This window comes from Lissotriton helveticus, chromosome 5_1 (genome assembly GCF_964261635.1).
Source record: "Lissotriton helveticus chromosome 5_1, aLisHel1.1, whole genome shotgun sequence".
In the NCBI taxonomy this organism is placed as follows: Eukaryota; Metazoa; Chordata; class Amphibia; order Caudata; family Salamandridae; genus Lissotriton; species Lissotriton helveticus.
The window spans coordinates 1,779,066,328-1,779,092,738 of NC_136065.1; the positions used below are offsets into that span (position 1 = coordinate 1,779,066,328).

Sequence of the window (26,411 nt, forward strand, 5' to 3'; positions counted from 1 at the left end):
TAGGTCTTGGGGTGACCAGCTGTGTGCTGCTTTTCAGTTCCTACCTTTTGATGATGAGCACCGGGGCATTTTGGAGTTCCGAGCACTATATAAATAATCCTCATTCGTTCATTCAACCAAGTTGGCATTTTAGTTGACTTTTTGGTTTGCTTTTGGCAGTCACAGGCCACAGATGCTGCAATCCTGATTACTTTATTATCAAGCAAGCAGCTGAAGTTTGGGTTAAATGTGCATTTGCAGCTGACTTCATGTTTCGGCAACCTGAAAAACGAGGAATCGAAATATAAAGTCTACTGACTGAATAAAAATAGGAAAACTGTTTAATTTTCGTGGGGAAACTTTCTATCCTGATTAGCAGTTTCCTGCATACGTGGGCATTCCGAAAACTTTATATTTCGATGTACAGTTAACTTATTAATACGTTTATGTGTTTGAAACTGACCCACGCTGAAAGGGGACATCATCTTAAAATGTGAAGAGGGACTGATTCCTCATCTGGCACTGAAATAGAAGGGGCACCATAAAAAAAGACAAACAAAACCGCCAGGCCTAGAACTGCGAAATTCTGACATAAAACTTGCAGTGAGACTGCTCGATAAAGCTATAACTGATTACAACTACTGTCAGATCATGTCAACAGAGGGTGTCTACCCCACTTCATCAGAAGGGTCAGCATAGTACCAGATCGGGGGTTTTCAATACCAGAGATATTTTATCAGGGGTTTAGTTTAATTAGTGTAAAGGTAGCAATGAAAGACTACAACACCCAGTGCATTAGGCTGTTTCATAAAAGCTCAGGATAGTAAACAGTGCCAGTGTCAGTGAGAGAACATATTACTGATCAATAGAAAAGAGAGACAACTTAGCAGCCTTTTTCAGCATTGAAAAAGGCTGCTAAGTTCACCTCTAACGACGAAAACATATAAATGAAAAGAAACCTTGATGCACATTTCAATTGTTATGATATTTTTCTATTACTTGTATCACACACGTCTGTTGCTGGTGTATGCTTGCAGTGCTGTGGGCTGTCTGGAGTTTGTGTTAGCACAAGACTCTCACCTGACATTTTCAGAATGAGCCAAAAGTCTTTAAATAACACACATTTTCTTGACTAATTCTCGGAGGCAGGTTCCTGTTTTCTGCGAATGTGCAATGTTTCACAAATCTTCAGGGTGTAAGGTGTGATGGTGCTCTTTATATGTGATCTGTGTGTGTTAGCAGCAGAGGATGTATGACATTACAACGCATGCTTTTACCACGCATGCCTTTACATCGCAGTTTTTACAACGCATGCTGTTACAACGCATAGCGCTTAGGGGTGCTGGATAGTGAATAGTTTAATTTACTATTCCAACTCCAGTCCCCGTGGATAGTAGGGAAGGTGTTGGATAGTAAATTAAATCCATTCCCTATCCTAGAGCGCCCCCCAGCGCAATGCGTTGTAATGACATGCGTTGTAAAAGTTGCGTCATAAAGGCACTGCGTGGTAAAAGTTGCGTTGTAAAGGATGTTTCCCGCAGCAGACAATGTGTTTGTGTTGCACACAGCCTGAGGACCTGCCAGCACGGTGTAGCTGTATGGATGTATGTGTATATGTTAGTACTGGTACTGGCGCAGCGCGGCCCTAGGTGGAGAGCTACGGGGTGCTGGGCAGCAGGCATGGCATGATTCTGGATGAAGCCAGGTGCTTTGTTAGAGGTGAATGAGATGCGACATGCTGCTACATTGATATTAGCACTGTGTGTTGAGGTGGTTGAATGGGCTTTGTGATGCATGTTATGGTGTCTGCAAAGGATCATGCTGGGGTAGGTTCATGCAAGTACAAGCAACGAGGTAGATGTTTGCAGAAGGCAGGAGTAGGTCTAGAACGATGAGAAATGTAAGTGCTGGAATAACAAAAGCAAAGTAAAGGTTTCTTATAGGTTGACAAATGTCAATCTTAACATTGATCTGAGAAAACCAAGACTAAACATTAAACAAGAACAATGGGATGGTGGAATGAATATAGAAAAGGGGACAATTGAGAAACCAGGACTGAATCATGACTTGAAGTCAGTTGGAAACAGATCATACACTATGGGAAAAGATGATCAGTGGTGGTTAAAATTACTTATCACTTTACATGTTTTCAGCCCAAATGGTTTGCTTTAGTGTTCAAGTTTGGTTCTTAGCATCCCTATGTCTATGGTGATGGACAAACCATAGATGTGCATGGTTTGTAGATGGTCAACTATCCTAGGGTAATGTAAACCCTTGTTTTTGATTGAACATTTGGCTAGGGATGTTTGCTGGAATCTTATGTATATACATTTATGATGATGATACATTCCCATTGTTTTTACTTTCTTGTCAACAATATCTATGGGCAACAACTGATCTACTTACAGAATTGGGATGATTCTCCAACAGGTTGGTATGGCTGAAAGGCTGACGGGTGAAGACCAGTCATCCTGTGTCAAGTTGTACTTTGGAACCCTCATTAGGAGGCCGGCTAACGGCTACAGATCGCTTAAGAGAATACGACTAGCTAACTCCAACTAGCCTGGGCTGCTGGAAGCATCAAGGGTTGGGAAGAACACCGAAGTACTACAAAGTTATAAGTAGCTCTTTAAGGACCTACCAGAAAGGTGATCTATTCAGAATGAAACTGCAGTGTTTCTCTTGGTAAACAGACAGTAAACAAACAGTGGTGGAAATGGAAAACATTCACCATGAGAATGGAGCCGCATTGCTACAAGACAAGGGTTTACCTGCTACAAAAACATGGTGAATAGTAATATTATGCAAAAGCATTTCTGATTTTCCTGCTCAGTAAGTGGTCATTTAGAACAAACTAGTTAGGAAGATATAAGATTGAAAAAACTATACTATCACCAAAATATACAGGTTGTCATTTTCAACTCAATTGAAGACAGAAGGTGGGCAGCATGGCATTAGTAATGCATGCATTGATGCAATGAAGTGAAAGACACAATTTATTTAAATTTCCACTATAATGTGTGCTGATGTGCAGTGTGGTGCAAGCACAGCAGTCGTGTGACCACCTGATGCCAAATTATTGTCTTACACATGGCTGAGTGAGAGAGGAAGGGACAGCCAATCAGGTTAACAGAGACAGAACAGCACCTGAACTGAAATCCCACCCCATGTAGCATTTACAGGGAACAAGACACAACATTGAGCAGAGTTTACTACCGGAACTCCGTTCCCGCTGGGTGTTTTAGTCCTGGAACTGAGTTCTGGCTGCTTCTGCTTCATTTCCACCACTGACAACTAAAACGAACAGAAACACAACATGTATAGCTATTGAGCGAAGGGACGTTGGCATGCAGCATACTCAATACAGGTAGGACCAGCCATTCCTGGTGAGTGATACGCCTCCCAGGCTCGGCTTCATGGTCACCGCAATATGGCATGATAAAGGAAAGAAAGAAGCAGGTGTGCCCGATCCATGAGCATGCTCAAGGGGAACTGCAGTTTTTTTTTTATCATACATCACAAATATTAAAGTGCTAACATTGTTTAACCTACTTGCAATTTTATTTACCTGCAGTGTTATTTTATATATCATTTAGTAAGAATGGGCCACCCTGCACGCAGTAGCGTGCATTCATTAAACTCAAAGTTGCTCTACAACAGTGTTTCCTGCGGTGGCAAGTCGCACCACACACAGCGGCTAGCTGGTATCAGGAAAGCACTGAATGCAGCTTGTGCTCAACTCCAAAAATAGAAAAATGTGGCTGAGGTGAGTGTGTGTGTGTGGGGTGAGGGGATTTGTGGATTCTGAGGTGCATGAGTTGAGAAAGAGCCTTGGTAATGAGTCGAGAGTTGGGCTTGTTGGGTAAGGAGTAGAGGATCCTGTGGGAGAAGTGGGGGATGTGAGTGAAGAGAGTTTCAAGTGGTTGAGGGTGAGATGAAAATGGAGAGGGTGGAGGACAGGAGTGAGTACTGTATGAAGGGAGGTGGATCGGATAAAAGAGAAGATGAAACAATAATATGAACAGTTCACAACTCTAAATAACAGGCTACAAACTGGAGTTCCTCTTGGCCAGTTGAAGTCGCCTCATCATGATTTGAATCCACGACTTGCAAAGCTGGCAGGTGACACACAGACACATATCTCAGTAGCAAATACATTTACACACTGATCTTTGTGGGGTAACAGGGGTGTATCGTGAGGCTGAGAGTGTCACAAGGCAAATACTGAGGACAACAAAATCGAATGTGGAGAATAATGGGAGAAAAAGAAGAGAGGAGTACGCATCCTGAGAAGTAAGAGAGAGGGCAGAGAGGGAAGAAAAGTGGTCAGGTGGAATGCAAGCAGGGGGGCTGTCAGAGGAGGATGGTTACATGCAGCAGCGGTAAGGCATGAGGAGGGGATACTGAAATGTTAATTGGATTGATTTAGAAGTGATGGAAAAGCAGCTAAATGAGGTTGTAAGTTGGTCTGTGAGGAATATAAATGTGAGCATAAATGGTCAGCCATAGAGAAATCTGGAATGTTAACTTAATTTCACATAGGATGGAAAGAACCAGACTGTGCACCTAGAAGGAGGAAGACACCCATTCCTTTGAATGGTATTGGGTGCATCGCTACGCTATCCATACATTCAGGTACATTCAGGTAGACGTGGGCAGCAGAGGGCCCTGTAGTACTCACTGCGTTCATGTCGATGCCATTTGTGTATGACCACGCGTGCTGGAAGTACTCCTCAAGTCGTTGGCGCAGAGGGTTCGGGATCTGGTGGAATCTGATGAACTCCTTCACCCGCAGCATCTGAGTGTGGTAGCGGGCCGTGCCTGAGTAGAGCCGCTGGATGATGGCGGACACATTTCCAAATATGCTGGCATACATAAGTGCTGCACGGAAGTGAGAAGGAGAGTTGTACGTGGTTCCGATAGAGTGTATGAGAAAATAGCAGGCTAGGACTGAGGCTAGGAGTCATTGTCAAAATTAGACATGTACTGTGGTGGAGCGTGTCCGGTTGAGGCAGGTTGGCACTTCAAGAGTGTGATAGGTGGAACTCATGCTAAATAGAAATGTGTATCCAGATTGCACAGCGTTCTTGGGCATTGTGCATATCTACCTTAGCCCTCTCAGGGTATTAGTTTGGTTGCCTGTGTTTGAGGCACCAATAATAACTGTATTCCTAACTCTTAGGGGGTCATTACTATGGGACTTTTATTGCCCGCCTTACCCCCGGGAAACGGGACCGCCCGCAATGCTTGCGGCGGTCCCGCACCTACAATTAGGATGCGCTCGCCACACTGGCGGGCGCATCCCGCATTTCTAACATTGCGGCGGGCCGCCGCAATGCCACAAAAGCAAGTTGTGCCTTTCAACGCACAACTTGACAGGCACTGTGCGGTGCCTGCCAAAACAGCTTTTCCGCCCGGTAGGCAATAGGGCGCATTGCCTACCGGCGGAAAACCGGTGAACGGTTTTTCCATCCGCCGGGGTCCCCCCACCATAGTTATATGGCGGGGGAATCGGCATGCGGGCAGGGAGAAATGACGAGCGGATCGCCACCGCCATGCGGGCTGTGGCGATCTGCCCGACATGCTAATGGGCCCCTTAGTCTATGAGTATGAATCAAGGTTATAAGTGTGAAGGCTTTCGTTTGGAAAGTTACAAGTTTAAAACGTTTGGTTTTAAAATTATATTTTGAATACATTTACTTATAACGCTAAATGTAATAGGTGGGAATGAAGTAAGTTCCAAACTTTGTAACCATTTAAATGACTCAAAGAATATGTTTTCAACTTTAAATGTAAATCTTACCTGCTATACTAATGCTGTTAAGTGCTACATTGACAATAGCTAATTTCAAAATCAACACCTAACTTGCACCCCAACCGCAACCCTAGTCTCAACCCTAAAACTAACTATAAATCCAATTTTCACTCTACTAACCTTACACTTATGCTAAATGTAAATTGGCAGTCCCTTACTCTATCCGTAATCAAACCTGAACCTCTACCCTCACACTCACCATATGAATATCGCAGTGTATCCCTAACTAACATTCTATACCAAACACTCACCCTCACAAAAAAGACTGCCCATTATTCTAACCCTTGCATGAGACCTTTTTCTTGTCAAATCCCTATCCTTAACTCAAACATTTATGTAACCTTAAATCCTAATCCTTTGTTTTTACTTTTTTAGAACTTTTTATTTATTTTGATTTACATTTTTTTGTATATTACTTTTAATCATTTTCACTTTTTTTCAAATTATTAATTGATAATAATTTGCATGCTGTGTGTTTTGGTTAAAAGCATAAAAGGAGAGTGTAGGCTATATGTATTTAGAGTAGGTACCCCCAACGTTCCAAAAGAGCTATGGGCAAAAAAAGTGTATTCGAAATGTACCTGTACTTGTTTGCCTAGGATGACACAGTATGTCATTATAGGAGATTCAACCAAGGCAGGCTTCTCAATAAGCAGACAATTGGAAGAGTTTTGACCATGGAATAGAACAAGCTCAGAGGAAAAGGAGTAATGGCATTATTCAAATTGTAGGTTTATATTAGGCAGAGGTCAGGATCATTGTATTCTCAGAACTGAGCTAGTTATGCAGGTTTAGCAGGAGAGGGAATGGTTCCCTAAATAAAAAGAATAGATTAGTGGAAAGAAATTGTAGATAAATCAAATATAATTTTAAATAGTACTTTTAATACCTATGATAACATGTAGTGCTCACAAAGACAGAAAATCACCCTGTTCCATTTGAAAGAAGCTAGAAAATAAATATAATTTCTAATTCTGAAAAGGATACCTCTTTCCCCTAATTGAAAGACACTCCTGTATTGTGTACACAAATGCACATCAACATCATAATCTTACCGTAAGAATATGTATTTCCGATTATTTTAAGTCAATCACATGAAGATGCTATAAACAGCTCGCCTTAAGGAATACTTTTAGAACTTACTGAGATGCTTGTTTTCACCCATAAAAATGCTACAGGAAATCAATAGGCATCCCTGTTTTGTTATTTCAAGTTTAAAAATATGTCCAGAATACCTTTCCTTTGTAACTTTTATGCTTTCTCCACAGTAGAATGTAGGGCGAGGCACCTTAGTCGAGATGACCCTTTTCTCGCCAGCGGGTGACGAGACAGAATATCAAGTTAAAAATTTCGAGTGACCATACTATAGAGTGAAAAATATTGTAGAATGGAAATATCGAGTGCAAGAATATAGTTTTCAAGAATATCGAGTTTAAGGTAAGTAATATCGATTATTAAAATGTAGATGTCATTAATATCGTTTGTAAAAATATAGTTTTTAAATTATTGTGCTTCTTTTGAATGTATTTTAAATGTAACTGACATTTTTTTGTTTAATTATTGTTTATGTTTTTTACTATATTAGTTAAATTATTAGTAGTTATAAAATTTAATTTAATTAAATGTTGTGTTTTTTACTTCTGTAGTTGGTCGTGAGTTTATAGGGGCATAGGGTCAGAAGTAATTTAACTATAATAAATTAATGATTCTTTTTTAATTAATATCATTTAATTAGTATTTAATTTTGTTAATTGTGTTATAATTTTTTTCTGTAAATGTTTTTTGCGGGTTGTGGCATTTATAGGGGTAACGGGTGAAAAGTTATTTATTTTTAATTAATTAATAAATAGTTGTAAATTAATATTAATTCATTACTTGATAACTAATTATGGTAATTGAGTAATGTTTTGGTGTGGGTTGTGAGGTTATAGGGGTAAAGGGTGGGAAGTTATTGATTTTGAATTTATTAATTATTAGTTGTTAATTCATAATAATTAATTGATAATTATGTTAATTGTGTAATATTTTTTTTAGGTGTGGATTGTGGGGTTTATAGGGGTAAAGGGTGGGAAGTAATTTATATTTTAATTAATAATAATTAATTGTCAATTAATATTAATTATTGATAATTAATTATGTTAATTATTTAATTAAATGTTTTTTAGGTTTGGGTTATGGGGTTTATAGGGATTAAGGGTGGGGTGTAAATTATTTCATTTTATTTGCTAATTACTTGTTAAATACTAATAATTGTTTAATTATAAATGAATTAATTTAATGGTGTTAATATTCGTTTTTTTGTTTAATTTAGGGTGGGGTTGTGGGGTTTATAGGGGTAAAGGGTGGGAAGCTAATTCATTTTAATGAATTTATAATTAGTGTTTCATAAAAAATATTTGTTTAATTGAGAAATAATTATGTTAATCGTGCAAGTAAACTTATTTTGAATTTAAATGTGGGTTGTGGGTTTTGTAAAGGTATGGGGTGGAAAGTAAATGAAATGTACATTGTTAATATTAAATATATTTGTATTTTTTTATTCAACATATATTTGTTTTTAATGTTGCACGGACTGGAGTGGGAATATTAAATTTTACCCTTCCGCAATCCACCACTTTCCCTACTGTTGCACTGGCTGGAGTTGGAATATAATTTATTTTTGTTAATTGTGATCTTTATTGTTGTGTTAATTGTACTGGGAATAGTAAATTGTAGTATTTTCCAATGCTATATTTTAATTGATTTTATATTTTTTGCAGTTAGAATAGTAAATCTTATTTTTGAGTGATGTAAATAGTTTTGTTACTGTCGTTTTGTGTTAGGAGGGAGTACTTATTTTTATATTTATTAAGAATGCATTTTTTTTAATGTAGTGGAAAATGTATATGTATTTATTTTAATCTTTAATAATTTATTTTATATTGTAATTTATATACTTATGTGTTTGATTTATTATAATAATATTTAAACATTTCAAAATGTTTTGTTTTTCAATTATTTGTAATTAATTGTAAAACGTGTTGTTTACTTTTTATTTTAAATTAAATTGGTTTCCTTTTTTAATATTTTATGTTTTTGGTATATTTAAATATGGACACATATATTTTTGATAATATATAATTAAGTTTTTTAATTAAATATATATATATATATATTTGTGCATTTACATTTTAAAAGTAAGTTTATTTGTTATATCCATTAAAATATACATTTAAATATATTTTATTTTGATGAATTAATGTTAGTATTTGATATATGTTTATTTTCATATTTTAAATCATATTTATCTAAAAATCGATATTTAATACAACTATATTTTTGTAAACAATAATTATCTTTTCCTCAACATTTTTGTACTTACCTTTTTAAGTATGGGAAGTCGATATTTTTGTATCCTATATTTTTACCTCGATATTTTTTCCATCAATATTTTTGAGGTCGATATTCTTTCAGTGAATCTGCCATCGATGGACTATGTGATGACCCATATGGGATTTGTATTTTTATTCCTTTTTAAAGTGCGCCTCATTTCCATTGCAGGTGAGAAGTAGGGATGGGTCCTTCCTGCGAATAAGCACCCGGTGCTTTAATTCACTTAATTTACACCAATGTTTAATTCGTAAAAGAAAGAGTACCAGTGACCGGGGCAACTAAACCTCGAAACGCTGGATTACAAAACTGGTCACCTTAAATCCACCTTATGCTTCTTCAATTCACTATCATATGCTCCCTGCCCCTCTATCTCACCCATGCTGGCCTGGTTCCTGCTTTCTCCCTTTGTGATGGTTTTGCTGTCTTTCTCTTCCTTCCCTATCGGATGGATCCATGTGTTTTTCCCTCTCCGCTCAGTAAATATCTGATGCATAAGGGCCAGTCCACAAAAGAAAAAGTGCCGGTGGCACCCACTGGCAAACGTTAAGCAATGATTTACACCATTTCCAAGGTTATTTACCTACGTGCCCATGCAATGAACTACCCCACTTGCTCTTTTGTCTAACAATTCAACTTTCTCTGAAGAGACTTCTTTGTGACTCAATTTAATTTTCATAAAATTATGTCCGAATTTAATTTTCTTTTTCTGATGATTCCTAGTAGCATCAAATATTCTCAGGGAAACGGCGAGGTTTCTGTAAAGGGTTGATTCTAGGGCACTCTGTCTGGTTGGATGTACTAATTGACTATAAGTAAAACCAAATGTTAAAATTCATTAATTAATTAATTAGGTGATTTGAGTGGTGTATGTTGAAGCGTCCTCAACTGAGGTGTACGACTGTTTCCGTAAAGAGAAAATATCACTCCAGATCATACTCCGCATTGTTAATTGATGGCAGTATCGAAATGTCAACTCTTTAGGTTTATTTAATTGATCTATATTTTCAGGATAGTTCTACATACCATGGTATGTCTGAAGGTGATATATTGTATTGTATTGTATTGTAATTAAATATCTAACTGTAGATGAGTTGCGTGCGACATTCTTATGTAGATTACAGTTACCTTTATATCAAATACAAATTTTACAAAATACTTGAAAACACCACTGTAAGCTATAGAATTCTCGAGTGAAAACTGACGATCTGTTTGTACCCTGTTTATAAACTTAGGAAAAAAAATATTGAATGATCTACCCTGGAGAATTACATGTTTCTAGTGCACTGCCCGTCATCACATCAGTAAAGTAAAAATACACAATATGCTTTCATTGTAAGGTGCACAAGAATGACACATGTAATTAGAGCAATATGCACATGTGAAATCACAATTTGACCAGTGCATTATTAGCATACGCCAAAACTGAATTACAGAGATTGCAGTGCGTGTGGCTTCATGTTATTGTAAAAAATTACATCAACATGTTTACTGTCAATACTTCTTGCAGGTCAGAGTCAAGAAGCGATTTCCACTCTGTTCCCAATCCGCAGAGGCACTTGACAGGGTTGTCCTCGTTCCCTTCTATTGTTTGCCCTCGAAACTGAATCCCTCGCACGGCTCCTCGCGCTGCGATGCCTAATTCGGCGGGTGGTCTTGGGATGGTGGTCTCTCTTTCAAATTGCTACGAGTCCACATCTCCTTGCTACAGGAACTTATGAGACACCTCAACTTGACGCCTCTGGTGGTCAATATGAGGCGGGACATCCAGAAATGGACGCAACTCCCACTCCAAATTATGGACTGCCTAGCCCCTTTTAAGATGGTGATCCTACCTCGCTTCCCTTATGTCTTCGAGCTTTTCCCGCTCCCGATCCCCAATTGGTGGTTCCACGCTTTCAACTCCATCCTCCGCTTGTTCCTATGGTCCGGTGGTCGCTCGTGCACAGCATTTATCAACGGCCAAGAGTTCCCATATGTCGGATGATTGGGGATGGTTGACCTCCAATGTTACTATCGGACCTCACAACTTATTGTTATCAATGACTGGTTTAGCGGTGGTAGGGATAGCCCAACTTATCAAGGTGAGCTCAACCTACTGGGCCTAGACAATATCTTGGGCATCTTATAACATGCACCGATGTCCCCAAACCCTTTAGGACATCACTGAGTGGTCTTCCTGAGTTTGAGATTCTCTCTATGGAATGGGAGGTGGCTACCCCACACAGCAGGCCTGGAGCGGATTCACAATTGGGACACCATAGGCATCATGGTTCTTGGGGATGTATGGAGGGGGTCCCATATACAGGCATTTCAGGACTTGAGAGACCGATATCACCTCACACAGTTCCAATAAATACCTGCAGCTCCATCGTGCCCTTGTTGCCAACTGCCCCTAAACAACAAAATCCCAATATTCAACCCCCTGGAGGTGAGACCATTAACAGGGCATATCAGCAAAGGCGTCATCTCTCAAATCTACCACTCTCTTATTATGATCTAAGCTGCATTGACATGCTTATACACTGCTGGGAGGGGTGGGTGGCGACCTGGATGACGAGGATTGGAGAGATACCAGAAATGTCCCCACGTGTTTTGACTATTTCAACGCATCTCCATTTGATGTAACTAAATTTGCTCCACATGACATATCTGACCCTGATAACACTGCACTATGCAGGCAAAATCCCCCAGGCCACTTGTTTTTGATGCTCCGCACCCGCTGATGATTTTTACCATATGGCCTGGGTCTGCCCTATATTGACGCTTTACTGGTAGAAGATACAACAAGAACTCTCAGAGGTGCTGGGGCGACCCCATGACTTAACTCCTAGAGGGATCCTGTTGGGCATTATGGATATCCTTGGTGGCCTTCGTGGACTGCATGTTTGTAGGGGGCGAATCTATGATTGCAAAGTGAGACTTCTAACCCTGGATGAGATATGCTGCAGCATAGAGGGTGGCCTTGCGGCGTGAGAGTATGGAGTCTGGGAGGCCATGGACCAGGACATTGCCACTTTCCAGATGCAAGAATACTAATGCTTGAAGAGCAGTTCTGAAGTCCTTTCACTTTCTGTAGAAGTGTTCCGGTACCAGGCTGTCTTTGTTTTTTGGCGGTGTGTTTCTTGAGGGCGAGGTTGATGCACAAGGTGAATCCAAGTGATTAAGCATTCTGTAAAAGCTGGCGTTCAAAGCTGTCAAGAGTCATGTCACTGAGCCAGGTTTGAACTACAGAACTAGGTTCAATTTCTTGTTTGCTCCTTCTTGGGTTCATATGTGCCTATTGTATTTGCTCTTATGTGATTGGTTGTCCACGTTTATAAAAATGTGATAAAGGGAACATTCGAGGAGTTTAGAGTGAGTCTTGGATTGACAGCTCATCACTGAGGAGAATGGATGTGTGGAAGGAACCTGACATCATCCCTGAAAGAGGGGATAACTCTGTTAATCTAGGGCTCCCTGCTTGACAAGAATGGAACCCTCGTTTGGACCGAAGTGCCACTCAGCCAGGAACTAGTCTTCATTATGCCTCTGGGCAGTAGGTTCTCTGAAACCATCTTACCTAGGTTCTGAGGTGCAAAAGAGGAGAAAAGTTGCTGGACCCATGCTCTCATTTGGTAAGTGGGAAATGCTCAGTCAATCACCGCTAATGACTACTCATCCTGTAGGTATGTTACTGGGCACCAGGGTTGAGTACATATTTACAGGTGTGTGGTTTTTATGAAAAATATTGGCCCCACTTTTTCCCAGTTAGGGATCACTAGTGGAAACTATTTCCACACCTGCTTGCATGAGAAGTTGTGTGTCACCTTTTACTTCTTCACTATCCAAAGTAAGTAAAGGACAGTTATTAGGCAGACTGCCACTCCTAATACTGTAATCAGTACTATGAGCGAGTCATTAGGGCATGTCATAGTTAGAACAGAAATATGTACCCTGTGAGAATGTATTTCGAGGCTTCCTGTAGAGTTTTTATTGAGATGTCCTGCTGCAACATGGGGTACTGTAAATAAACTACTGAGAAGGGCATGTGACGCAACCATTATGTGTTTCAAAGAGGGTTTTTAGGATCTATATATCAGAATTGAGGCACTTGAAATGATGCAAATTATATCATGGTACTATAGTATGTGCAACACACAGACCTGGTAGTGTTACTGCTTCTGTCAGGTAAGTCTGGTGGAGGAAACTGAAGTGGGTGTTTATGAGGCAAGTTTTTCTGGGCCGTTGATTTGGCACATTCCACATCCATTGAAGGTATCTATAAGTCTTTCTCTACGCTGTTCCCATGGTGAGGATGCATTTCCATTGATGACCCACAGCCATGTGAGTTCTTTGTGGCACTGTCCACTGTGTATTATGGTCTGCAGTGCCCTTTCTGCAGTCCACAGTCATACAGATTTTACTTGCAGGTCAGTTATAGTGGAGAAATTGGCCTATTGGTATAGTGTATGCTAGCTTGAACAACTCACATGGCATAAGCCCTCCTACATCATACAGTTGGCCTACAAGCAGGATGCCCAGCACATTCCAGTTGCTTTAGAATGCTGCTTCGATGATCGCTCTGAACCTGGTCACTGAACACAGTGGCAAGTCGGGAGCATACCTTATGGTCAGTCCTATCTTATTAAGATATCAGATCCAACATTTTTTGACTATCTTGGGGAGCCAGATCTTCACAGGTGGTGCGGTGCCCCATTACTGTGAAATAGGTAGTGCTTCTAGGGCTCTAGCGATTTAGACAAACTCTGGGGTGTTGGACGTTGCTAGAAACCTAACCATCTGTTGAAGATGGGCTGGGAGGTAGTAGTTCTCCAGGTCAGGGACCCCATAATCCGCCTTCTGCTATGACTATTTGTAGTTTGGACCGGGGAACTTGCTTTGCTATATTATGCTACAGAGCAGGATGTCCACACTTCTGTAAACTTTCTGGGGAGTATCTGAAGAACATTTCTGAAACAGTAGAGCAGATTATGAAGTGTGGCCATTTTTGTTAGTACTGTTCTGCCTATAACTGATAATGGATGCTTTCTCCAGAATCGTAAAACGAAAAGGGGGTCGTGTCCTGTTAAGCCCTGGGTGGGACACAATACTCTATGAAGAAAAAATGGGTACCCAGTCACTTTTTGATTCTGCCACTTTTTTTATTTTGGGCAGATTTGTTTTACACCCTACCGTATTTGATCAGTGGGTATTGTAATTATTTTTTTCAATGTACAAGTTGCTTCACTTGTGTGAATTATTATGGTAGTCTGAGGACTTGCTTTGTCATACACAAACGGGTATTTGTTATGTACAAAATTTACATTTAACACCAAGGACAAACAATTATATTACAAATATACATAAACATTTATACTATACAGTTTTCACAATATATATCAAATGGTAAGAGGTATGAGCTGTACCCTACTAACTGATTTCAACACCAGACCTTCATCATATGACCTTTGACATAGTCCATCTGTGCCAAGTGTTATACCCCTGTGTAATGATTAGATGGCATTTCTAATTTCATCCACTGTGAGTTGGGCATCTAACAATGTTGTCTGACAATAGGGACTGGGCCTTCTTCTGAAAAAAAGGTTTACACCTCATTGGCCCATTCCACCTTGGTGGCAGAGTACAACATGGAGGAAAAGTAGCTAAAAATTGGATTAATGTCCTCTTCTGAGTTTAAGGTCTCCTACCATGTTGTATACAGCACATTTACATATTTGTGCCAACAGGGGCTATATTCTGTCACCCTTTGACTGTATTTTGCATGTGTGTTCTTAGTAATCAATGCTGCATAGCCTTTCGAATACTTGGACATGCTTTTCCCTGTTTAATACCAGGGGGCCCATTAGGATGGCGGGCGTATTGCCCCCGCCAGGCTGGAGGTAGCCACCGCCAGCCTGGCTGGGGCAATCCGCCCGCCATCTGCACCTAAATTCCCCCTGCCATATTAGGATGGCGGGGGGGGGAAAGACCATCCACCATTTTTCCGCCTTGGTCGCCTTGCAACCGGGGCAGAAAAGGTTTAATATGGTTGCGGTGTCTAATAGACACCGCCAGCCATATTATGATGGGCTGCTTTAGATGCCTTTCCACAGAAAGGCATGCGGTCTTCACTCTGGGGGCCCCCTGCGGGCACCCAGAGTGAAGGAGAGGTGGGGGGTGCACAGGGGGGGTACCATTTGCATAGACAAAGCGGCGGGCACCGCGCGGTGCCTGCCCTTTTGTCTATGCAAATGCATTAATGCATTTTTAGCATTGTGCTGAGAGCACCGCCCGTCACAATGCTAAGAATGCAGGATGTGCCCGCCACTGTGGCGGGCACATCCTAATACGCCCCACGGGACCCCCGCCCTTATGGCGGGCGGTCCCAATCCCCGGTAGGCCGTCATCCTAATAGGCCCCCAGGTCTGCTCTACAGATGGTGTCCTGTACCGTTAGGTTCTCAAGGTTGCATAGGGTGGGCTTTACTTCCCCTTCGCTCTGTTGAATTTCATCCTTATTTCGTATGATGCTTTCATACGACCCCTCTCATTACCACCCTGTATGCTTCCTAAAGCACCCTACAATCAGTAACAGATTAAAGTTTTTAAAGTAATAGTGCTCGAGTGTGTCCTGTAAATTTGTTCTATAAATTGGGTCCCAAAGAAACAGTGCTGCAAACGCTTCACTGCATGGCTTTCCGTATCCTGTCCAAGGAAAATGTATAGAATAGTGGGTAGCTATCAGAAAATGCCTTTGTCAGTATTCTGTGTTTGAGGTCCAGCTCATGATTATTACCTGGAGTCTCACCCTGAGTCGCGCATCCCACAGGTGCTCATCCAATCATTAAGGTTTTTTTCGTTTTAATGCTTGCTGTTCCATGGAGAAGGGAACAATCTGTTCCAGTGCAAATCTAGAACACAATTAAACCCCTGTGCACTCAGTAATGGTAGGTGTACGTGAAATGAAATGAAAGAAAATTTATAACGCGCGAACTAAGCCCAATGGGCATCAAGGCGCCTAATTTGCCATATTTAAGTCAGAAAGTGCGCGAGGGCTGTTTGTGGAGCATATAAAGACATAAGGCTCATGGGATTCCTAGCTAGAGTGCCCTGTATCATGATACTTTAGCTTATACCAACTATGTTGTGACTTACAGTTGGCCTTCCCAGCTCTTTTGGAGTATTTGGCCCTCTGCTGCTGTGAGGAGTTGTGGTGATCTCACTCCTCAGAGGTGGCGAAGTGTCAATAAAATAGAGTTATTAGATTACAGTTTCTGAAACATATCATAACCGCTAAATCCAATCAAAGCACACCGTTCCAACAAACCTTGTGATGTTGCATTTTCATAGATCACTGCATTTCCTCTTCCAACAAAACAAAACAAAAACACAAATACAATAAAATAAATATATATTTAAAAAAACAGATGAAAATGATGATCTCTCCACAGCTCCCTTTGTAGAAGTGCGAGTCATATGTAGTGTGACATTGCAATCTGCATCCCCCAAACACTTACCTTGAGTGGTACAGGTGCAGTGTCATCATCATACACTACAAGACAGTGTCTGAAGCTATACCTGTGACCACTCTATCTGGATGGGGGATTCTGTGTTGTGAGTGTCTTCTCTTGTGGTCGAGTGTCCATCATTTGTGTAGCTTATCTGCAGTGTTCCATCAGCACTCGTGCTCAGTTTCACCACTGCCGCTGCTGAGGCTACCAATCTCGGCTCCTGGGCAGGTCTCCACACTCCTCTGTCACTATTTCTTCTGGGGTTTAGTCAGGGATCTTGGCTGCCTGCTCTGGCCAACCTGATTCTCCCTCTATGAAGCCCATGACTTCAATCATACCCCACACTTCCGCCAGGTCTGTGAAGAACTGTGATTTGCCATCTTTGAGAACCCTATGCTTCTCAGGAAACATTAGCATATAATCAAGTTGAAGGTTGCGCAGCTTGCTCTTCCCCTCCAGATAGGCTCTTCCTTGCTGCTGGACTACTGCTGTGTAGTCTGTGAAGGACACTTTGTCCCCTTAATCTGAAGAGGCCCATTCAGTCCAGCTTGTCAAAGGATGGCATACCTGTCACAATAGCTTAGCAATAATGTGCCTGGGGAGAGCACCCTGCAGAGGGTCCTGGGCCCTATGGGCTTTTTCCACTGCAAAGAATTTTGAGAGACCCGCTGCAGCCACCTCACCCATCAGTCTTTGCTCCAACAGTGATTGCATGTTTGGGTGTTCCCTACGTTCTTGTAGACAGACTATGCTTACTTAGGTTGCTTCTCCTCACTATGTTTTCCGCTTCTTTTGGCTGGTACTCCAGGTATTGGGTCCTCTTCAGTAGAGTTTCTCATGGTTTCTTCAGACCCCACATATTAGGTTCCATGATCAACATTCTGGTTTCCACTAAGGTCACTGTTTTGGCCATTTTCCTGTGACTGGCTCTTAGAAGACCAGCATCAATTGACACTGGGTCAGTTTTATCCTCCATCACTTTTCAAGTGCCCTACACTGTTAGAGGAAGGAATTGTTGCTAGTCTATCAGCCATGTAAATTGGTGATGACCCTATTGTCTTGGACATCGTTGATCAATGGACATTGTGGGGCTCATTATGATGTCAGGCGGAAAGCCTCCTCCCAACAGTTGGAATCTTCCCGGCTGCGTCGGAGCCTTCCCGATCGACTCGCTCGGTTTACATTCTGACCGTCCTATTACGATGTTCGCTGTTGGAATGTAATCTGCCTGGTCATTCCAACTCTGTTCTGATCCACTCGTAGAGTATTTCTGTCGGTCCTAACCACACCGTAACCCCCCATGGATGGCATTTCTGCCGTCGGGATTACAATAACGGATTCCAACAGTCTTTCCAAGCCGGACTTTCTGGCATGGAAAGTCCGTCAGAAAGTGACTTTGGGGGCACCTGGAAGGGCCCCCTAACCCCTGCGGCCTACAGTTGGTGGCCGAGGTACCCCCCTGTAAAACCCCGCACTGTGTGGCAGGCACCATGGGGTGGCGGCAACAGGGTGCAGGGTTTTACACATACACCCCATTTCTCCATAGGAGCCTGTGTGATGGCCGGTTCTTGGGCATAACAGGAGCTCCCATAGGAAACAATGGGAATCCGACCAAACAGTGTTTAGTTGCAGCGTAATCTGGTGGTCGGAACTGACGACCGCAATTTGGTCGGTCCCAAATCTGAGTTGGTATCGGGCAAAGGCTTTCCGCCCAACATCGTAATGAGCCCCTGTATGCACATGAGGCACCTGGAAGGATGTTTTATGTTTGCTCTTGTTCTTCCTCATAAGTACCTGGGTTCAATTGCCTGTGTTAGTCTAGTTGGAGGAAGGTGACATGATATGTGTGCCACCGCACTGTCAAACACTTTAGCTGTGTATCCAATAGGCATGTTTCAAGGATACATCCAGGCAGCCACAAAGCAGGTGATTTGCAGAGTGTTTGTGCTTCTTGGATCTCACTGATCACAGTGTTTTGAGGTTACAGTCCTTTTTTCAGCACATTGTACTTCAAAAAATCAGGGCGAGTAAGGTCGAGGACAGGTGAAATGGTGTGTCCTTCAGTAGGGCATTCTCCAAATGGTGGGAAGCAGTAGGAGAGTCTAGGGAATCTTCTCTGAGGTTTCTGTATATCTATTGGTGAAGGCACGTATCTGAATTTGAAATGTTCTCATCGTCCCAGCGCCTATGTTCTGTGTTATGTTATGTTATGTTATAATTTTGGAGCGTAGGCGCATCCCTGTTGGTTGGGCACACTTGTATGGTTCAGTACGAGACGTAACTGACTCCAGAAAAGTTCAATAAAGAAGTTTCAAAGTCTCGAGTTTGCTGTGTTTTATTTGGAAAATCTCATTTTCGTATTTGTCATGAGTAGTATCAAACAGTTCATTAAGATCGATATGGTCCAGGTAAATCAAAAAATGCTCCGATGCATTTCGGACTCGAGGAGTCCTTTCTCAAGGAGCGCTGCAAAGAGGAACACAAAATGCAACTTAAATCAATGGTTCATGACGTAGGTCTAACATTAATCAATCGAATTACCAATGGTGCATAAGAAATTCAACCGCGTGCATACATGAAGGAGTGTATGAGTTACCTGGTTTAAACAATCACAAAACAATATCGGGGGTTGGTTTAATAAACGGGGGTGATACCGTGTGTGGGAAGGGATGTAGAGTGAATACGTTCTAACAGTGAAAGGGAAGGGAATAGGAGTGGGGGGTGAAAAGATTAAAGTGAATTAAATCAATGCTCGTGTCAGGCGAGACTTACATAACAGTCTTCAGTGAGACGCTCTCGGTGGCACTGTGGAGACATAACGGTAAGGGACCGTTAGAGGTGGAAATCAAAAAAGGGGGTCTCTAAAAGTGACGGGGGTATAACAGCGAAACTTACTAAGGATGACTGGAAACGCGTGTGGCGTGTCGGCGGTGTCTGTGGCCATAATCCCGGAACTTCGCGGAGTGAATGCGGAGTTCTGGGGGAAGGTAGAGGGGGTGGTGGAAATTGACAAGGGACTGTGGGGGACGGAAAATGGAGCGGCCATGTTGGAGTGTAGTGGAAACAAATGGGTAATTCAGTGCATTTCACAGTGTGGATATAACAAACAGAACTAGGATACAGAGTATCAACCATGCACCCGCATGGTACTATAGGTAACAGCTTAATTCAGTCCGGTCATTAAGACCAAAAGGCTTCAAGGATTGAAGTCTATAGATCCATGATGTCTCCCGTTGTAGGAGAATCTTATTAGTGTCTCTTCCCTCTATTTTCGGGACAATTTCGAGGACCAAATATTTCAGTTGAGCCACATTGTGGTTGGCTTCATTGAAGTGGGTAGCCACACTAGATTTGGCATTTTTGGTGCGAATATTCGACTTATGTTCATTCAAGCGAATTTTTATTTTCCTGCTGGTTTTTCCAACGTAGATTTTTCCGCACGGACATTTGAGTAGGTAGATGAGATTTGCAGAGTCGCATGTGGCGTCTACATTCAATTTGAAGTTAAAACCTCTCATCGGGTGATTGATGTTATTGCCTCTGATGATATTATTGCAGTTGTTGCAGTGGTGACAGGGGCGTGTGCCCGTGTGTTTCGTAGGTGCGGTAGTGGTTTTTGACAAGATCTCTTTGATGTTCATGGGCCGAGTGTAGGCAAAAATTGGAGGTTCCTTGAACAGGTCCCCGAAGTCTGGTTCGGAGGATATTATACGCCAATGTTTCAGAATGATGTTCTTAAAGGATTTGCTGGATGTGTAATACCTTGAAACTAGAGCCATTCTTTGGTTGTCAGTCTTCGTTTTGCTTTTTAGGGCTTCTGGACGAGAGATTGCGGATGCTCTATTTATTGCCTCGTTGATGATTTCCTCTGGGTATCCTCTGTTGAGGAACCTTGATGCCATGGTTTTTATTTGAGAACTTCTGGTGTTGGGATCAGATACTATGCGAGTAACTCTTAACATTTGGCTGAACGGTAGATGTCTTTTCAGGGAATTTTGATGGAAACTGCTGTATTGTAAGGCATTGTTCCGATCAGTGGGTTTACGGTAAAGGTCTGTCTCAATACCGTTTGGGGTGACTTTTATGAGTACATCCAAAAAGGCGATTTCTCGATCGTTGATGTTCCATGTGAATTCAATTTGGTCATCTTTTGTGTTCAAATCTGTGAGTGCAAGTTCTAAATTTTCGCGAGAATCCTTCCAGATGAAGAATAAGTCATCTATGTAACGCACATATAATTTCAAGTTGTCGGTCCAATTTTTGTTCATGTGAATGTGGTTAAGTTCGAAGTTGCCCATGTAGATATTTGCGTACGTTGGGGCTGCGCAATTGCCCATGGCCATTCCGGACATTTGTAGGTACCATTGCTGATTAAATGAAAAATAGCTGTGATATAGGGTGAAAATCATAAGTTCCAAAATGAACGTTTTCAAGGGATCGGTGATGTCAGATTAAAGTAGAGCTTGTTCTACTGCATCAATCCCACCATCATGGGGAATGGAAGTGTATAGGCTCTTGACATCAGCTGTGCATAGTATCACTTTTTCATCCTCATTGATGTGTATTAATGAGAGCTTGTTGAGGAAATCAGTAGTGTCTTTTATGTAACTTTCCAAACTCAAAACCATTGGTTGCAGGTATCGATCGATAAACTTACCGATCGGTTCATGTATGGATCCTCTGGTGGAGACAATTGGACGGAAAGGAGGGTCCGTGAGGTTCTTGTGTATTTTAGGTAGCATGGTAATGGTAGGACTCCTAGGGTGTTCCACTATCAGGTACCTTTTTGTTCTTTCATCAATTATGTCATCCTCTGCTGCTTTTTCAATGATTTTGAATAAGTCGGTTTTATATTCATTGGTGGGGTCCCCCCCAAGTGGCATGTAAGTGCTGGTATCCATGACGTGTTCAGTTGTTCTCTGGTTGTATAAGTGGGTGTTTAGGATGACTAAGGCGCCTCCTTTGTCAGCCTTCAGGCATTTGATTGCAGCGTTATTGGCAATGTTCCTTAAGGTATCCATATCTTTGTTTGTGATGTTACGGCGGGTTTTCTTCCTAAAGTTGATTTTGGAAATGTCTTGTCTCACCAGGGTCTCGAAGGTGTCGATGCTCTTGTGGCTGCTCGTAGGCATGTAAGTACTAGAAGGGCGTAAGCCTAGTAGAAGATCTGGTTTGCTTTCCTTAGGAGGTTCCAAAACCTTCTCGAAGAAGTGTTTCAATCGTAATTTCCTGGTGAGTTTAAAAGTGCTGACTTCTAACTCAAGTAGGTTGGTGTTGCTCGTGGGGGTGAATGTCATGCCCTTTTGTAAGATCCTTATTTCGTGTTTAGTAAGGTTGGTGTCCGAGATATTGATCACTAGCGATTCTTCCTGGTTTTCGGTTTGGTCTTCGAAGATTGTTGGGTACTTTCGTTGTCTTTTCCCTGCCCTTTTACCCCGTCTGGGTCGTCGGTTCTGTCTGGGCCTGCCTCTAAAAAAGGCACAGTGGTGGTGAGATCCACGTTAGATGTTGATGGTATTGATTTCTGACCTAGTGGGTCAGTGGAGGTTGATGGTCCTGCTGGATTTCTCCTCGGTGGGCGGTTGGTATTATCACTTCCGGAGGATGAGGTATCAGTGTTTTGATTGTACGGTTTATTCCTACGACGTTGGGCGTAAACGTCCGCCCAAGTGTACACTTCCCCTAATTTGTAATCCAGAAAATTTAGAACTTGCACTCACAGATTTGAACACAAAAGATGACCGAATTGAATTCACATGGAACATCAACGATCGAGAAATCGCCTTTTTGGATGTACTCATAAAAGTCACCCCAAACGGTATTGAGACAGACCTTTACCGTAAACCCACTGATCGGAACAATGCCTTACAATACAGCAGTTTCCATCAAAATTCCCTGAAAAGACATCTACCGTTCAGCCAAATGTTAAGAGTTACTCGCATAGTATCTGATCCCAACACCAGAAGTTCTCAAATAAAAACCATGGCATCAAGGTTCCTCAACAGAGGATACCCAGAGGAAATCATCAACGAGGCAATAAATAGAGCATCCGCAATCTCTCGTCCAGAAGCCCTAAAAAGCAAAACGAAGACTGACAACCAAAGAATGGCTCTAGTTTCAAGGTATTCCACATCCAGCAAATCCTTTAAGAACATCATTCTGAAACATTGGCGTATACTATCCTCCGAACCAGACTTCGGGGACCTGTTCAAGGAACCTCCAATTTTTGCCTACACTCGGCCCATGAACATCAAAGAGATCTTGTCAAAAACCACTACCGCACCTACGAAACACACGGGCACACGCCCCTGTCACCACTGCAACAACTGCAATAATATCATCAGAGGCAATAACATCAATCACCCGATGAGAGGTTTTAACTTCAAATTGAATGTAGACGCCACATGCGACTCTGCAAATCTCATCTACCTACTCAAATGTCCGTGCGGAAAAATCTACGTTGGAAAAACCAGCAGGAAAATAAAAATTCGCTTGAATGAACATAAGTCGAATATTCGCACCAAAAATGCCAAATCTAGTGTGGCTACCCACTTCAATGAAGCCAACCACAATGTGGCTCAACTGAAATATTTGGTCCTCGAAATTGTCCCGAAAATAGAGGGAAGAGACACTAATAAGATTCTCCTACAACGGGAGACATCATGGATCTATAGACTTCAATCCTTGAAGCCTTTTGGTCTTAATGACCGGACTGAATTAAGCTGTTACCTATAGTACCATGCGGGTGCATGGTTGATACTCTGTATCCTAGTTCTGTTTGTTATATCCACACTGTGAAATGCACTGAATTACCCATTTGTTTCCACTACACTCCAACATGGCCGCTCCATTTTCCGTCCCCCACAGTCCCTTGTCAATTTCCACCACCCCCTCTACCTTCCCCCAGAACTCCGCATTCACTCCGCGAAGTTCCGGGATTATTGCCACAGACACCGCCGACACGCCACACGCGTATCCAGTCATCCTTAGTAAGTTTCGCTGTTATACCCCCGTCACTTTTAGAGACCCCCTTTTTTGATTTCCTCCTCTAACGGTCCCTTACCGTTATGTCTCCACAGTGCCACCGAGAGCGTCTCACTGAAGACTGTTATGTAAGTCTCGCCTGACACGAGCAGTGATTTAATTCACTTTAATCTTTTCACCCCCCACTCCTATTCCCTTCCCTTTCACTGTTAGAACGTATTCACTCTCCATCCCTTCCCACACACGGTATCACCCCCGTTTATTAAACCAACCCCCGATATTGTTTTGTGATTGTTTAACCCAGGTAACTCATTCACTCCTTCATGTATGCACGCGGTTGAATTTCTTATGCACCATTGGTAATTCGATTGATTAATGTTAGACCTACGTCATGAACCATTGATTTAAGTTGCATTTTGTGTTCCTCTTTGCAGCGCTCCTTGAGAAAGGACTCCTCGAGTCCGAAATGCATCGGAGCATTTTTTGATTTACCTGGACCATATCGATCTTAATGAACTGTTTGATACTACTCATGACAAATACGAAAATGAGATTTTCAAAATAAAACACAGCAAAATCGAGACTTTGAAACTTCTTTATTGAACTTTTCTGGAGTCAGTTACGTCTCGTACTGAACCATACAAGTGTGCCCAACCAACAGGGATGCGCCTACGCTCCAATAGCGCACTCAACCCTTTCTACAATTCAGACGCAGTCGGACAGTTGCGTCACCTGTAGGAGCACCTTCACTTTCTTCAACAAATATCCAACCATTTCCAGTTGAACTTCCTTAATAAACGCAGTGCGCCGTGCCAACCCCCTTGTTATGTTATAATTTTGTTAAGCGCACAGCTGCCCCAGCTAAGGGGTGTCCCGGCGCTGACCGTCTAATTGTACAAGATAGCAGTTATAGGCCGAAAAAATGGAAACCCTAAATCAGTGGAAAAAGAAAGGTCTTAATAGCTTTCTGGAATAACAGTAAGTCATCAATACCACGAATGGAGACAGGCAAAGAATTCCACAATTTAGCCGCCAGGAGCCGAAAAGAACGGCCTCCGGCACGACAACATGGTGGGCCGTGGCCAGCTGAGCCTACTCAGTCAGCACAATTGGCTGGGATTGCACACATTTCACCCCTGCAGTCAGGTAACTTTCTTCTTCACACCCAGCGACAGCATCAAGGTTGTGCAGATGAGGATTGACTCAGTGGCCAAGTCTGGGCAGCAATTGTGAGAATTTTCCCTGATGCGGGGGAGGGGGGTGGGAATCAGTGCCAGGCTATAGCAGTTGTCACACACATGGCACCGGCCCTATGCACAGTTTGCCAAGGGATCAAGACGCCACAGCAGGGAGAAGAGGGGTGTTCACTCACTCTTCTGTATTATTAGTCAAGCATATACTAAGGTTGGTAGTCCATGGGCACTTATGTGCAGACTTTTCACAGGATTACGTGGGAATGCATACAGAGGACAGTAAGGTCATATCCTCTTGGACATTTTGTAGGCCATTTTCCATGACATAGTGCACTCAGTTGGGGAAAACTGTTTTCTTGTTAGAAAATCAAGATTCTCAGAATGGACAATAGGCGTAGAAAGAGTGAAGAGAGACTTGACTGATAGTTTCATTTATGACTTTAGGTATAGTTGTGGCTCCAGGTATACTTTCTTTTCCTTGAGGCAACCATGACTGTTCATATATTCATCAAACTACCAAAGAAAACCATCACAATTTGATGAAATATATCACATAGGCAGCTTCTGATTCAAAATCTGCAACTAAACACATTTTGCTCTTTTTTGGGATTTATACTGAAACAATTTTGAAACCGTTTTCTAGAACTTGAAAGGCAAGGAGTGTTGTTGTCCATATTTGTTTTATCACAGCTCTGAATTCTTCACCTGTGAAAATGTGTTAGTTCATCCTGACAATGGAACACCCTTCATCCAAAATGACTTCATGAATTTGTGAAGCTAGTACAGTACACAAGTGATCAATTATGAGAAATACTAACCAATGCTTTAGCTTTAAATTAACATTAACTGATTGATTGAGACTCAACTGATATCATCAGCCCTAGTATACTTGTGGAAAAGTAAATTTTGCCATGTTCTGTGTCCCTACGCTTCATCCATCATATGTTATGTGTGCATGACCAATATGCATATGTTATTCCCCATGCCTGATTAATGACGCAATTACAGTTGTGTCCACCTCTAGTATGCCATTTTCCAGTCCTCGTGAATACTACGAATATCAGGCCTATGTAAAGTAATGTTGCCACGTTTCTCAGTGTGCACGTTATTTCATTATAAAATCCCCGTTTCCAGGCCTCAAAAGGGCCCGGACCACAGATTCAGCTCCTGTCTCCTGAAAGCCTCGCTAAGGAGCGATACAGCCCCCACCTGTATCCTCGACCCTTCACTTACTTCCTGCCTCGCAGTGCCCGGTACAGCTTGGCTCTGCCTCTTAGTCTGCCAAAAGTATGTTATAGTTCCAGTTATCAGTTCAGTCCTCCTCTTCTGCATTCCTAAGCTACTGAACTGCATCAATAGTTTCCGTCATTGTCTAGCCTTCTCGTCTCCATGTTAGAGAAATACTGTATTTAATGGTCATTTAATATTCTTCATCACGCACTACATGTAGAATAATGCATGGTCCAGTCCTAGAATCAAGTTAGCTTTTCCCCTCATGACTTCTAGTTTATATCAACATGTTCCCTAAACATCAGATACCAGATAGGGTTTAGGTACATGTCGCTCCGACCCTTCAGAC

General features: G+C 41.9%; 1 protein-coding gene across 2 annotated transcripts in view; it reads right to left on the bottom strand.

Moving 5' to 3' along the window:
* Nucleotides 1-26,411, bottom strand: part of KCNH6 (potassium voltage-gated channel subfamily H member 6) — a 1,032,645-nt gene that overhangs the window by 110,827 nt on the left and 895,407 nt on the right. Inside the window, exons 7-8 of one of the 2 annotated variants that reach the window (XM_078645073.1) lie at nt 4,661-4,860; nt 3,196-3,273 (exon numbers count right to left, since the gene is read on the bottom strand). In XM_078645073.1, the coding sequence (XP_078501199.1) occupies nt 3,196-3,273; nt 4,661-4,860 (278 nt within the window). The remainder of the gene's footprint in view (nt 1-3,195; nt 3,274-4,660; nt 4,861-26,411) is intronic. The other variant, XM_078645074.1, reaches the window with a different exon arrangement.